At 44.9% G+C, this 16,336-nt stretch overlaps 1 protein-coding gene across 1 annotated transcript in view; it reads left to right on the top strand.

Annotated features, from left to right (window-relative positions):
* Positions 1 to 4,199: 4,199 nt before the first annotated feature.
* The window catches only part of STK32C (serine/threonine kinase 32C), a 167,787-nt gene continuing 155,650 nt past the window's right edge, over positions 4,200 to 16,336 (top strand). Inside the window, exon 1 of the mRNA XM_083443552.1 lies at positions 4,200 to 5,151. Within this exon, the coding sequence (XP_083299678.1) occupies positions 5,061 to 5,151 (91 nt within the window). The 5' untranslated portion in view covers positions 4,200 to 5,060. The remainder of the gene's footprint in view (positions 5,152 to 16,336) is intronic.

Below are 16,336 nucleotides of genomic sequence, written 5' to 3'. Positions count from 1 at the left end.
CTGACAGAGGCTCTGGACCTCTATCAGCTGTAGCGACAAACAGAATAAGCTCATCTGATGGAGCCTGGAGAAAAGTTTTTCCTTCATCACTACATTTTCATTGCAGGAAAAGTTTCAGCACCCTCTGAAGGTCTATACTGCAGTTATTCACTTCTGGCAAGAAATAAGGTATCAATCACTCTAACAATAGCATGTTTTGGTTTGTCCCCCCCACTTTTTAAAACATCCAGAATAGATTGATGGACTACCCAAACCAAATAAAGAACAGAGAAATAGAGAGGTTGGTAGAGGGACCCCTCCAAAAAAGATAATTTTAGAGTCATAGAATCATAGAATTTTAGGGTTGAAAGGGACTCTGAGGGTCATCTACCATTTTATCCATGAGAAATGAGATATTTTTTCCTGCCTCATTGCTCTGTCTCCTCATCTACTGGGTCCTGTCCAGGACAAACATCTTACACAGACATATAGATAACAGAACGCAACAAACCCCAGGATTTCCCCAAATCCAAGCCTATGTCTGTGTACTTGGATGTAAATCCCATAGAGCTCAGTGGAGATTCCAAGAAACTGCCCATGGGACTATAGCCTTTATTTTAGTTCTCCTCTCTCCTTATTTTCACTGCAGTGTCTCTGCAGCAACTATTATACACCCAATTCCATTAAAAATGCATCTAAGGTAATTGAATAAGCAGATGAGATTGCTCGTGGCCCTCCCCTTATCTTTACAAAAGCTTTTCCTGGATTAAGGCTGCAATCTTCAGGACAGCAAGAACTGTTCAACAGTGAAAGAGACTCCATTGGAATGCAATAGATTCTTCTACATTGAAGGTATTTAAACAGAAGTTGGATAACCTCCAAAATTTCTCCAATGAAAATACGGACATTCCATTCCCTAATGATAATTTTACCATTTACACCCCATACATCTTACTGGGTCACCCCAGCCACTCTGGGCAGCTTTCAACATACATAAGAAGAAGAAGAGTTTGGATTTGATATCCCGCCTTTCACTCCCTTTAAGGAGTCTCAAAGCGGCTAACAATCTCCTTTCCCTTCCTCCCCCACAACAAACACTCTGTGAGGTGAGTGGGGCTGAGAGACTTCCAAGAAGTGTGATTAGCCCAAGGTCACCCAGCAGCTGCATGTGGAGGAGCGGGGACACGAACCCGGTTCCCCAGATTACGAGACTATCGCTCTTAACCACTACACCACACTGGCTCTCATAAAAACATGATAAAACATTAAACATTTAAAAAACTTCCTGATACAGGATTGCCTTCAGACATCTTGGTGGTTGGATAACTCCATACCCTCCAACATTTCTCCAATGAAAATAGGGACATCCTAAGGAAAAGTGGGACATTCCAGGATCAAATAAACCAGGACGGTTTATCTAAATCAGGGATGTCCCTGAAAAATGGGACATTTGGAGGGTCTGTGAATATCTGTCAAGGATTCTAACATTGTGATTCCTGCATTTCAGGGAGTTGGCCTAGATGAACCTTGGGACCCCTTCCAACCCTGCAATTCTATGGTTATACTTATTTACAAGGGACGCGGGTGGCGCTGTGGGTCGTTCTGCTTTTATGAGTCATGTAAACAATCTTCTAATTCAGGATAATGCTTCATGCATCTGATGGAAGAGAATTCTCTTCCACAAAAGCTTAACCTACAATAAAGTCGCTACTCTTGAAACTGCTGCATGACTTTGGGGTGATTTTGCTGCCATGCATTAGCACAACACTACCCCTCTGGAATTTGTTCTGAAAGTTGTACGGATCATATTTCTCTTGAAGTGCTAATGGCACACCAGGAATTCAGAGAGCTCTGATGTAATTTTTGAAACTTGGCTATAATGCCAGTAAACCTAATGTAGAAAATAAGGAAAGCTGCAAGCCTAGGCACACTTACATGGGAGTAAGTCCATGTGGATTACGTCTGAATGCACCTACAAAGATGCACACAACTTCTTTGAGGGAGCCACAAGACTTTAAATGTTCATTACCTGCACTGTTTGTTGGTGTCTCTGAAGCCCCAGAAAATCACAGCACTGGTAATTTGAAAGGAGGTCTGCACATCTTTTCTTTTGCACAATGAAAGCATCATGTAATTTAGGACCTTCTGATTCTTGCTGCTTGGGAAATTATGTATCCATTATGCAACTTTCATCTTTGTTGTGTTATTTATGTATGAGTTTCCAAAGAACTAAATGCATTATATGCAATACCATACCAATGAAGAAGTCCAGAATATGCATTAAACTCAAACCCCCTTTCCTAAAGCCCCGCCCTTTGTCTTTTTCAGTGCACAGCACGCAGTTTAAATGAACAATTAAATAAGAGGAGAAAACCGCTGTGAATTAATTAGCAGTTCTAATTGAAAGCAATGCACATTTGGGTGTGTGTTTTTTTTATAAAGTGCTTATCCAGCCTACTGAAAGAATTGTTTAAAGTTTATAGAATACTAAATTGTCTACAATATGCAATTATCCAAAATGATGATTTTAGGGTGGTTGTTGTTGTTTTTGCCATTTTCGGCTTTAAAACACAGTGATGGATTCAGTTCTTTGAAATTCTTTTTTTTTTAAATGGGAGGAACAAATATAGAATCTGACTGTAGTCCTGGGTGTTCTGATATTACTAGGTGGCATGGTGGATGGTTGTAGAGAGGAGTGGCATGTTTAAGAGATGTTGTTCAGCTCAAACTCTCCTGCAGGCCCTTTCTCCAAATCCCAGAAGTGTGTGAGTTGTGGATCAATCACTAGTAATAATGACACTCTGCACATGCTGAAAAGCTGTCTATGGGTTTACATGCATTGATAATAAGTTACGAACTTAAGCCAAAGTTTATTTACTTTTTAATTGGATTTTTATCTGAATGAATCGCAGAGATGTTGGGAAGACCACAAGGTATTAGATATATTTTTAATATATTAAGTGGTATTGTTGTTGGCATCTGTCTCGAGAGTCAATCGAGTGCACCTCCAGGGGGGAAGTTAAACCATTGCATTAGCAGCGCTGCAGTTACCCCCCCCCCCCGCAGAAGCCTTGGCTATGTGTATAGAAGACTTGGGCTGTCCAGATAAGACCTCCTCTCAGCCTTGCTGATGTGGTCCAAAGGAAAGCAGAGCAATATGTTTTGCACCAGCTTGGCTGCACGTGTTGCCAGAAGGAGGCATACTGGGTGCCATTCAACTGCCTTAGGGACTGCACTCTGGATTTGTGTAGGGTTTACTCCGTAGACTTTTCTTCTCCCAAAGATATCTGGCAGTGGAGGTTTAGGATCAGAGTTTTCCTTCTCCTAGGTGGACTTCGACTTACCTTCCCAGGTTGACAAGACCCATCTGCCACTCACTTCCTTCTACAGAACGTGCAAATTAAATAAAACAATAATCAACAACCAGCAATATAGCAGCAGTTGTCTGAGCAGTTTCAGATGACTGAGGTTGCCTGACATTTTAATTTCCCACCATGCCTCATGTTGAGAAGAGAAGAAGAGTTTGGATTTGATATCCCGCTTTATCACTACCCGAAGGAGTCTCAAAGGGGCTAACATTCTCTTTTTCCTTCCTCCCCCACAACAAACACTCTGTGAGGTGAGTGAGGCTGAGAGACTTCAGAGAAGTGTGACTGGTCCAAAGTCACCCAGCAGCTGCATGTGGAGGAGCGGGGACGCGAACCTGGTTCACCAGATTACGAGTCTACCGCTCTTAACCACTACACCACACTGATCATGTCTGGCACCTGGTGTTAAGTTAAATTGGCAGTTGACTCCAATCATCAAGTGGTGCTCAAAGCACGGGAAATGTTTTTAAAAGGTCCCAGGGCAGGCATCAACAACGGACCCTGCCAAGACACTGTGGCCCCAATAACTGCTCAAGGAAGAGCAATTTCAGTTGGGAAGTGACCAATCACCCTCCATTTAAGCCACTCCAATGGCCCTTGAGGAAACTTGGGCATATTCTGGTGGTCATTTGATGGCATTCTTTTTCTGTTAACACTCCATAATCAAACCTCTTTCCCCTTTTCTCCAGGTTATTGCAGACCAAGAAAAGAAAACACTATCAAAGAGATCTTAGTTTAACAACAAAGCCTTTAAACAAAAAAAGAAAAAAAGGGGGGGGGGGACAAAACAGAAATGTCCCTTTCCCTTTGCATACTAATAAACTTCCCCTCCTCATCCTGTTTGGATACAATTTTTAGTCTGCTCGCATTTATTTTTGCTTTGAAGAGAACAAGGCAGTGCAATCAGGAGGCGGGCATGGACCCCTAGCATGGCCATATGCCCTCTCACCATCACCCTCCACCATCTCCAAACTGCCACCTCCTCCAGCGAGCTGCGTTCGGATGATCTCAGAAGGTGAAAGGTAATCCCCACGTTGGCACGACTCGAGCGCCACCTAGCCGTGAAGTGGCGAGTCTCGCGTTCCCTGGAGTTGAGGGCAAGCGGCTCCCGAGTCTCGCCGTTGTCAACGCGCACCCGCGCCGCGGAACACAAAACGCCGACCGCTCCGGGGGCGCGCCTCGTCTCCAGCAGCGCCTTTGCGCGGGGAAAGCCCAGGCTCTGGTGAGGCAGGGGGAGGGGGAGAGAGGCGTGTTGCTTGAACAAAACCAGGGCGATTTCGATCGTGTGTTCAGAGAGAGAGAGAGAGATTGAAGCTGAAGAGGCGCTCCGGTCTCTCTCCGTTCCCCAGAGGCTGACGGGGAGTAGGAGGGACCCCCTTCTCTCCAGATCGGGAAGAAGGCGCCCCAAAAAGAGCCAAGCTCGGGCACTTGGCTCCTCTTCTCCCTCCCCCAGGGCCCTGGGGGTGCGCGCCGCGCAGACAAAAGCGAGAGACTAGAGACGGAGAGAGAGAGAAGCAAGCGGCTGGCAGGGAAGAAGAGCCCCTCAGACACGTTGCACACAGGCGCACAAACACACGCGCGCCCTCTCTCCTCTCACACACCCCAGATCCATCTTGAAGGTGCTCTCCCGTGCCGTCTCGCCGCCGCCGCCGCGCCCGGCTCGCCCAGCTTCCCGGGACTTTGGTAGGGAATGCCCTGGCGCCTCCTTCGCCAATGTTTCACTGGAGCAAGTGGAAGAAGAGGATGGGAGCCAGCATTTCCTCCTCGTCTTCCAAGAGACCCGTCTTCGACGAGAAGGAGGATGGTGAGTAAGAGCAGCCCTTTTCTTCTCCCTTTCTGCTTTTCAAACACTGCCCATCCTTCCTTTTACGCGCGGAGGGCGCGTGTGGACTGTATATGTATGTCGAGGGAAGAGTCCGGCTCAGGAACTCCGCTCCGGAAAGGGTCGTCGTGGGACCCTCTAAGGCGGCACTTAGGGGGAAAAGTGAAATGGCAGGAAACTCAGAAGTGCTTTGTGGACGGCGTGGGGGGGGGGGGGGAATCGATGGGCTTGAGATGCCTCCGACAAGACTGCCCGGAAATGATGTAGCCAATTGCGGGCGCATGGCCGGGCAAAGAGGCAGTTTCTGTAAGAAAGAGAAGAGTGAATGAAGATTGGGGTTTGTTTTCTGCCTCTGAAAGGGGCACATGGTGTCCGCACGGTTCTGTGTCTGTGGTTTATGCCTTTGCCATCCTGTAAGTTGACTTCTAAGCACAAACGTATACAATTCAGAACTTTTTTTTAAAAAAAAATACTAAGTCGCACATCCGTAACAGATGCAGAATCTGGAGCTGGTAGTATGCAAATATGACCATTGTATAGATGTAGGAGGCTTTATATTATATTATAAAGCCTCCTATATCTATATATTATAATTCTATGTCCTTTTCTTTTAATTTGATAAAACCATGGGGGGGGGGCCCTAATAGGATTAGACATTTGCACGTGTTAATGGCAGGGGATTAGGAAACAAGGAGAGCTGTGAAAATTTGGTAATGGGGATTAGGCTCTATAGATCACTTTTGATAATGGAGATTAGGCTATATAGACTGCATGCTCCCCTTTCCTGCCCCTCCACCTCTGAAGGAGGGGTAAAACCTAGATCCTGCCACAACTCAGAGGTTGTGAAAAGTGGCGATAGTTTATCGTTTGCTGTTCTCCTTCCTTGTGTGCACTCGACAATCTGTGCATGGCTTTGCAGAGTGGGCTGAGTAATGGAAGAGGAGGCTGCAGCAAGCCTGTGTACATTTACTCAGGAGTAAACCCTTCTGAATTCCTAGAGGAACATGCACAGAATTGGATTGTGCATGCTACAGGTCCTCTCAGGATTTGCTTACATTAAACTGGTACTACCACACAGAATTAGCAGGACGCACTGGTAAATGGTATTATTCCTTCTATGCATTATTAATATTTTAGCAGTGTTCATGGGCTTCTGTGATAAAGAGTGCTGAGAAAGAAACTGTCGTGAATCACAGGTGCCCTACAGGACCCAACTCACTGAAGGTTTAGAGTGCAAAAGGAAATGTAAAGTTCTAAAGAAAATGAACCTCTACACAACCCATTAGTTCCTGAACGCTCTGAATAAGCACTAAGACCCAGCCATCTATAATTTTTATTATATAAAAAAATAAAAAAGTTGTCCAGTAGCACCTTGGAGACCATCCAAGTTTGTTTTTGGTATAAGCTTTCGTGTGCATGCACATTTCTTCAGATACCATGCACACGAAAGCTTATACCAAGAACAAACTTAGTTGGTCTCTAAGGGGCTACTGGACTCTCTCTCTCTCTCTCTCTCTCTCTCTCTCCTGTGTCAGACCAACATGGCTGCCTACCTGTATCATTTTTAATACAGTAGTACCTCGGTTTATGAACTTAATCTGTTCTGGAAGTCCGTTCTTAAACTGAGGTGCGCTTTTCCTAACGAGGCCTCCCGCCGCCGGTGCCCTTCCACCGTTTGGCTTCCGTTCTTAGACCAAGGTAAAGTATGCAAACAGGGACACTACTTCCGGTTTTGCAGAGTTTGTAAACCAAATAGTTCGTAAACAGGGTTGTTCATAAACTGAGGTACCACCGTATTGGAGTGGTAGCAATTTTTCCTGCAAGATAGCTTTTGGAGTTAGATGTGTTTACAGTGTTTGATCGGAGAACTGTTGCAAAACAGCCCAGTGTCTCACATCTGCTGGTCACTTCATTTAAAAGACCCTTCTTTCTAGAATACTCGGTAAGATTCTGTGCCTGAATAAAACATCGTGTCATAAATGTGTTAGAAATAAGCTACACAATTTGCACTTTTATTTTAGTTTGTTAAATTCATTTATAGATTATCTTTGAACAACTTTAATACCTAGGAATCTCTAAACAAAACCTTTCTGCCTTCTCTTTCATTTTCTTGCCCTGTCACCGAGCTGGATTCAAATTACCATTTTTCATATTAGAACCTGCTTATTCTGACCATTGGTACATCTAGCTCAATGTTTATGCTGATCGGCAGTCACTCACAGACAGATGACTTGGAAATGCTGAAAATCAACCCTGGGATCTTCTGCATGCAAACACTGAGCTGTATTCCCCACCCCCACCCCTAAAATAGTTGCAAAACCTGTGTGTGTGTGGAATGTTTTAACTCATTTTCCTGATTTTCAAAAAAAATAAATACTGGTAATACCATTAATTCTTCATAAGTTTAATAAGTGAGAAGAACCCTGTATATAGTGATCTTGAAAATATACGCTAAGATCATTTCCATTATATTGTAAGAAAAAATATGCAGAACACCTATAAATCTAGATGTTAATTGGCTCCCATGTTTATCCCATATCTTGAGCGAGCCATGGAACTGAGAACTTCCTTCTTCTGCTACTCTTAATGGGTAGACTGAGTGTAACTCGTGAGCTGAGAGATCCCATGCTAATTTGAAGTTGGGCTCTTCTTGACCTGGTGAGGGAAAATGCACCTTGTTGGTCTGTGACTTGTTTCTGCTCTTGCTAGAGGAACAATCGTGGGAGAAAGAATTAGCGCCTGAACAAGTCCCCAGATTCTTTTGGGGATGGAGCAAGACAACTATTGCAAGCCTTCTTTGGCAATAGCAGCCTTACTCAACCTGATGCACTACAGATATTTTGTATTTCAACCTCCCTCAGTATGTGGCTGTGCTGGCTGGAGCAGATTCCCAAAACATATTGTGGAGAGAGACCAGGTTAGGGATGGCTGGGTTAGATATATAATATGGCATAACTTACAGCCCTCTTCAGGTGTTCAAAACAATGCATGTGGGTTTAAAGTGCGGAGGGGTGTGCATGCAAGACCTGCTTCCTTTGTCTGCTCATGCACCATGTTCAGCTGAATGTGGTTAGAATCCTCCACAATGAGGGTTCCTGACTGAAGGGAGGATTCTAGCCTTGTTTAAGCTGAGCGCAGTTAGAATCTCTCTGCCGATCTTCATTATAAACACATGACATTCGGGAAAGGCATAGAACAAGGAGATGCTGGTGGTGTGGATGGCATAGGTCCCCCCCCACCCTTGCCCATTTGAGGACTGAAAAGGATGATTCCTTTATCATCACAATAGTTCTGAGAGACATTACTGTTGATAGACCAGGACAGAAATGCACCAAACAACAACAACCTAGTTTGCTTTTGCTTTTACGAGCTCTGCAATGTGGTGCCTACATTGTCAGATGATGGCTCCTGATGGTGAAAGCAGAAATCTATTTTGTTTTTGCTCTTAGGGAATAGGAGCTGTGCTCCTGCATGCATTTGTGACCACCACATCACTGTGCTCATGCTGTTAGGCCTAACTGAATTGTGCGAGCATCAGCATTGTAGCTTAGTTGGCCTGTGTTGCTTCCAGATGTCCTGTTTCTTTATCCCAGTTTCTTTGCGGAAAGCTTGTGTGGAGATTATATGCTGTCCACTGTTAACTGAGCATTAATTTGGACTTGTTTGTGTGGAGGTGACATGACTTCCTGTCCGTCGCTATTCCTACTGGCTGCATTTGTTTGCCCATCACTTTCCTTACTGCCAGAAATCTGTGTTGTTGTTTTTTAAAAAAGCAAGTTTGTTGTGCCGGAGTGCATAAATCCTCTTTAATTGCACAAACCTAAATTTGTAGTATGTGATTGAATCCCTCTTGCAAAGAGTCTTATCAGAGACAGTTCTGATGGTCAGTCCAGTGGTTATTCAAGATGGTGTGCTGCATAGGCACTTGCATCACATACCAGGAAATTCGCATTGTGGAATTATAGTTGATGGGGAGGTCTTGTGCAACAAACCGACTCCTCCCCCCAAAACCATACTTCTTATGATAAGGAAAATGACTGGAAAATGCACTGGGAAGTATGAGATCACAGCTGCTTAGCTTCTAGCCTCCCTGCAAACAAATCAGGAGTGATCAATAAACAGGTCATCAGGAAGCTATAGAATTAGAGCAGAATAGAATAGCATCAACCACACACCCCACCCTTCACAATCTCAAGTTAAATTGTTTCAACTCGGAGGCCACAAACAACAGCTGACTAATAAGCCAAGCCAACATTTGTGGACCCCACAATCTATTCCCTCCTTTCGTATGTGAAAAAACCTTGGGGAGGGTCCTGTTTCATTTGCACTGGTGTATGCAGAATATGTCTGAAAGCGTAAATGTCCCTTGCTGTGCTGAAGAGACAACTGCTTTTTTCCTTTCTTTTTAATTTTATCAAAATGGCAGGACATTTGAAAGCTTTGGAGAGAGGGTCTGTGCCCTTGGCACACTGCTTACCGGAGCACCTCCATACTCCGGGCAAGCGGATCAAACATTTTCCTCACTGTTACTGATACGTTTCTTATATTACACCTACACTTGAAGCATCAAATTCTGGTGCGATGTGAGCTTGTCACTATATGAAGGAAGTTGAGAAAAAATAGTGAGGGGTGATATAATTCCCAGGTCTTAAGAAACCTGCATTCACTTTGGCTGAGCAATCAGGCAAAATTTAAGGACAAGTTTTAAGGACATAACCCTTCATGTGAGTCATGCAGCATGTTTTTGAATTGGTTCACGATATAAACTGGAGAAACTCCCCAGTTCAGTTGGTCAGAAAGGAGAGATTACCTCAGGTTTCGTCACCGACATTGGTGCCCTGCAGATGTGGCAGACTCTGACCCTCATTGGCCCCAGCCGGCTAATGGTCAGGAGAAGGGGACGCTATGGTTCAAAACATCTGGAGGCACCATGCTGGATATCCCTGGGCTAGCATAGTGATGCATAGTGCTATGCTCTGGTCAGATGCCAGTTCCCTAGGGGTAAGGCAGAGCAGATGTTTCAGGACCACAAACAGCTCCAAGCAAACAGCTCACACAAAGTTTTTTTTAAAATAATCTTGCAATCCCACCACATATGATAAAATGTACCTTCCCCTTCTTTATACCTCCAACAGTTCTGTTTTATACATTTTGGCCAATTTTACTGGTGTGATATACCATCTGTGCATCATTTTCACGTAATTTTCCTTCAACAATATACAATCGGTAAATTTCAAATCCACTTTCCAAAGTCTTATCCAGTCCTCAAATTGTATGTTGTGACCTACATCCTGTGCCCACTTAATCATTACTGATTTGACTTCCTCATTTTTGGTTTCCCATTCCAACAGTATATTATACGTCTTCTTTGGAATTATCGTCTATAATATCCTTTTGGAATTTTGAAACTGTGTAAGTAAGTCCTTTCTTATTATACGTTGTTAATGAAAGTGCATAAGCCTGTTTGCCTATTGAATGTGCTTAATAAATAAAAAAAAATCAATTAATTGTGCATTTAATTATATATATTTAATGAAACAGATTGTGTGTAGCAAATAATATTAAATATATGGCAAACAGTTTAATTTAGGATAGGGAAATTTAATTTGGAGTGCGGCCCATGGGTTCTCTGTTGAAGTACTCTTGTGACCCACTTAGTATGAAGAGCTGGACCGCCCTGCTTTTGAGTCTTCAAGGGTCAACCCTCAGGCTGAAGGTAGGCAGGCACTCCCATCTGTTCCATAGCCTCTGGCCTGGTGCGTGCCAGGTGCCACTGGGCTGGTGAGGCACTGGATCTCTCAGGCTTTGTGATCATCTCATCTCTAAGAGGAAGATTGGAGCCCTGAACTAGGTCTGGCTCCATAGCTGGAGGCTTTCTAGCCTCTGATTCAGACTCTTGATCACTACTGGAGTCATGACACCTATAACAGGAGGACAAGGAAATATGCATCAAAATATGAAATATTTTGAAATAGAATCCACAAGGCTTAGAACTGCCTCCCACAACTTATGTAACTCTAGCTAAGACAACAGGCTTAAAGCAGCTTAAGCGAAGAACCCATTAAACCACATCTTTTACTTAAACCACACATTTTTACTCCTCCTGCCTCAAGTTAACCAAGCCGTAACCATGTTGTAAAAGTGGGCTCCATGGGCAGGAATACATTTTCTATTTTTGTTTTCTTTAGTATTGCTTTTTGCCATACACAGGAAAGTGTTTTCCTTTATAATGTGCTTATTAAAATGTCTTTTATCTCAGGGCAGCTAACACGCTCTAAATAGACAAGCATATAGATAGATAGATCACAGCAACAATTCAGTAGCGACTAATATTAGTGAAAGTGCAACTGTTACCTGACGACGCCACGTGCTTTTAAGACATAACAACAGATAGCGGTGCGAGTAAAATAACTGAAGCCAATAACACCCTAATAGAGAACCAGAGGCAAGGCCATTTGCCGCCTTTGTTATAGCTGCAATCTGCGCCTCCATGGAAAGGGAGGTGTCGAAGATTACACCCAAACTCTTAACGGACGGTGCTGGCACTAATTGCGCCCCCGCAAGAGATGGGAGTTGCCCCCCCCATCCCATATCGCCCCGTCCCAGCCACAGGACCTCTGTCTTCGAAGGATTTAGCTTCAACCGGCTCCCCGTAACCATCCAGCCACAGCTTCCAAACATCTGGTCAGTGTGTGTCTGGGGCCGAGTCAGGATGGCCATCCATCAACAGATAGAGTTGATGGATAGAGATAGAGAAAGCTCGCAAATGCCTCACAGCGATGTGTCAAATTGTTATTTAAATTTGGCTGTCCCTCAAGGGATGTTAAAGACCTGATTATACTAAATAATTGCGCCGGGCGAGAGCTAGCGGATGCAATGGAGGCCGAGAAGTACGACTTCTTAGCAGCCTTCACCGCCATCTCGTAGGTTTTCATAAAAGCCCTATAAGATGTTCTTGAGGCTCCGTCACGGGCACCCCGCCATACTCGCTCTAGCCGTCTGAGGTCCCGCTTCATTTTCCGGAGCTCCTTGGTAAACCAGGGAGCCCGGTTTCTGCGGGGTCGCAGAGGGCGCTTAGGTGCGATCTCATCAATGGCTGCCAGGAGCTGGGTATTCCAGACCTCAACAAGCTCAGTCAATGAGTCGCCAGGGGGAGCAAGGTCCCGCAAGGCTTGGCGGAATCTATCAGGGTCCATCAGCCTCTGCGGGCGAGCCCAAATCGGCTCGCCACCTAAGCAGGGTGGAGGGTGGGGGGTGGGGGAGTCAATCCTGGCTTTCAGAGCGTAGTGATCAGACCATGGCACCTTCATCAAAGGAGACATGATCACATCTATACCTACACCAAAGATCAAATCCAGCGTGTGGCCTGCTTGATGTGTGGGGCCCGAAACAAACTGGGAGAGCCCTAGTGTCGTCATGGAAGACACCAGGTCCAGAGCCTGTGAGGAGGGAGTGGCATCAGCATGGATGTTGAAGTCCCCCAATACCAATAGGTTAGGGAACTCCAAGGCCCAGCCGGCCACCGCCTCCAATAGGCCTGACAGGGTGGCTGCTGGTGCGCTAGGTGGCTGGTACACCAGCCAGACAGCCAAGCTCTCCTCGGAGCCCCACACTAGGCCAACAGATTCAATGCCGGGGATCGATGGCAATGGTAGAGCCCTGAAAGGACAATCTTCCCGGATTAATAATGCCACCCCTCCCCACAGTCCGCGACTGGTGGAGGACAGAGAAACCCGGGGGCGCCATCTCTCGTAAGGTAACTGTTGCTCCTTTGAGCACGCAGTTCTCTATCACACAAGCCAGGTCGACCCCCTGCGAGGTAAAGAAATCTCGCAGGGTGGCGGTTTTGTTGCCTATAGACCTGGCATTGCACAGCACCAGTGACGGAGGTGAGTAATCCTTGCTCATCCTACCCTCGTCCCTTGGGATGAGGCGCAGATTGGAAGGGGTATGAGCATATCCATATCTCGATCCCCTTCGCATATAACATCTGCCCCCACCGCCATACCTCCCTCGCCCCTCCACCGTAGCAATCCCAAGCCTCATAGTAGCCTCCATTAATGGCAATTAATGTTATTCTTTTGCAGCCTAAAACAATAAAACCTTAAAACAATAAAAACAAAAAAACAAAAACAACCCAGAAAACAATAAAATACAAATAAAACCTGCAAAAATTACAAATTCATCAAAATCTAACAAATTCCCAAGCCCACCCAAACATCCATCCCACCCCCATATATAAAAAATTTAAAGGGAAAGGAAAATTTTAAAACATGTTAAGTCCCCCACTAGTGGTTTAAAGCTTTATTCAGCCACAGAGAATCTCAGTTTCTGTTGTGTTATCTTTGGAATAGCAGTCCTTCATTCACTCAGTCTGGAGGCTCCAGATGACAAACCACTGTATTCCAATAGCACCTGAGTTGTGTACACCACCAATGTAAAGGTGGTGTTTCCCCTTCCCAGTGGAGCACAGTCGGCGTGGTATTGACAGTCTTTATTACATATATACAAGAAACAGCTACAGTTCAGAATTACGCATTTGAACCCGTTGAGTCAGATTCAGGGAGTGGCTTCCTACGATTCCCACGCCAAACGTCTTTGATCCTTACGTTTCATTTCCCTCCTTGTCTGTGCTGATTTGAAAGCCCCCTGCCTTCCTGAGTCCGAACTTCCTTCTCCAAGCCTCTGGGTGCTTGCAGGGCTCTTCAGCATCCCTGAGCTCCTGTTCTGCCTCTTCTGTCCATTGCTCCTCCGAATCCTTCCTGACAACCAGTTTTTGTGGTGCAGCGTTTGGAATTTGCCAGGTGCATTTTGCAGCTGGCTATCAGCCACTTGTGACCAGGTGAAGATGCCCAGGTCCCAGGATGGCAGCTGACATCCCCACCACCTGCAGGCCCATGCCTGGGGATCTTGGGATCTTGCCTGTTTCCACACACTGACAGCACACCCTCTAGAATTCTGTTCGTGATGTTTTATCTACACAATCGGAATAAATTTCAGGAACGAAAAAGTCACATTGAAAAATATGGTTTTCAAGCAGTCTGGCCCCCAAATGGCAACTAGACATTCCGTTTTGGCGACTGTAACCTTAGTCTAAGGAGCCATTTGGCGCCTAGCTTACATATCTGAGTTTCAAACACTGTTAACAAGGCAACTTCGCCGTGTCCTTCTGCATGTGTGCACAACGTTTAAAATGCCATTTTCCCAAAAGCTGAACGGAAAGTTTTCGTTGGAGCTGTTAGCACAGCAAAAATTTCCATCTTTTTTGAAAGTGCAGAACTTTCTCAATTCCCATCTCACCCTCAATTCATTCTCTAATCCATTGCGATTATATATATATATATATATATATATATATATATATATATATACCAGAGCTGTGAGGTTTTAAAGTAATTCAGTCAAGCATCAATTGTACTCTGCATTCTCTTGAAAATTGTATGCACTTAAAAAGAGAAAACTACCTCGGATAGCGGAAGCAGTATGCCTCTGAATACAGGCTGCTTGTGGCCTTCTTACAGGCATCTGGTTGTGTGATAATAGGAGACTGGATTAAATCCCCTGGCCTGATCCAGCAGAGCTGCTCTTATGTACCTTTTAAAATGAGGACGTAGTGCCAAGAATATGGATAACAATGATGTGTTACCCCCCTCGTGGGTGGGTGGGATTGTTATGCAATGCTCTTCTAAATATATTACCATTTCATAGAGATGTATTTTAAGCATTGCCTGCTCCTCCATATATATATATATATGAAGACATCACTTGTTAATATATCCAGAAGCAATTACCGCATTGTTCTGGTGTGCTCCTGTTTACTGGCACAGCATGGTTGCTATGGAGACCCCTTAAGACATTTTGGGGACATCCCTAAATAAAATGTCAATTAATGCCTTATATTTTTGTGGGAGAGAGACAATATTATGAAATCCGTGCTCTCATTATGACCATGTCATATTGGGTTAAAAATAAAATAGCAGTGCTAACTAGAAGGCATGAGATTCTCTCTCTCTCTCTCTCTCTCTCTCTCTCTCAGTGGAGTTAGTGTACAGACAAAAGACACAGGAATGCAGGAAGCTGCCTTCTATTGAGTCAGAACACTGGTTCATCTAACACAGTATCATTTATAACGACCTGCAGTGACTCTTCAGGGTTTCAGACACAGCATTCCCAACCATTCCTGGAGATGCTAGGGATTGAACCTGAGACCTAATGAACACAAAATGGATGTTCTACCACTGAGCAACAGCCCTTCCCTATCAAAGGTCAATAGAAGCTGAGGGGATGTCCCGGTGCTGGTCTACTTGCCCTAAGGAGAGGAGCCGGAAAAGGGGCAATGTGGCCTAGTTGTCATCCCAACAGTTCTTCAACCTGCCCCTTCCCTGGGACAAAATGGGCACTGGATTCGCAGCTGTGGTGGTCATACCCTGCCTTCAAAATCTCTAGAGGACTCTGGAGGAGGGTAGGTTACATGTCAAACAAATAGTGGGGCTGCACAGCTGGCCTTGATATTGCACAACACCCTACCTCTGATATCCACGTATTGTGCTGAATAGGGAAAGCTTATGAGCAATTTGAGTTTCAAATTGTGCAGAAATTGAGAAGCATACATTTCAGGCCAGGCTGTGGAGCTGTGCAATGTCAGTGGCCAGGCCAGAGGTGGAGCCCCACTGCTCTTTCTATGCAAGGTGTCTCCCTCTTGTGGAACAACCATGATTGAATTATACAGGCTGGGCAGCTGCTGTGTGTGTCTGTGTGAGGGGGGTACTTCTCATGTCTGGAGCAGTGGGCAAATCTGGCCCAGCCATGCTGGAACTGTGTGAGACTCTCCCCCCAAACACACAGTCTTTTCCTGACATGGCTCTTGAATTGTGCTACATTAGGAGTTCCGTATTTGCCATGGTAGATGACAACAGAAAACAGAGCCTAGGCAGGAAGCTGGTTGTGAAGAACTCCCTCTGTCTCTCGTGTAGACTTGGTCCCCAACAATGTTGGCCACGTACCAGCATGGAATGATGTACTGCACCATCTGCATTGCAGAGGTTGAAAGTGCTTTAATCAGCCTTCACAACCCCCCTACATTAGTGAGGTCAAGAGGTGCCCTTGCTTTTATTTTGTATTATATCTTTGTGTAGAGTCCAAATGCCATTGTACCTAATCAGAATTG

This window comes from Podarcis tiliguerta, assembly GCF_965153285.1.
Source record: "Podarcis tiliguerta genome assembly, chromosome: 5".
Classification (NCBI taxonomy): domain Eukaryota; kingdom Metazoa; phylum Chordata; class Lepidosauria; order Squamata; family Lacertidae; genus Podarcis; species Podarcis tiliguerta.
This window is presented reverse-complemented; position numbering and strand designations above follow the sequence as displayed.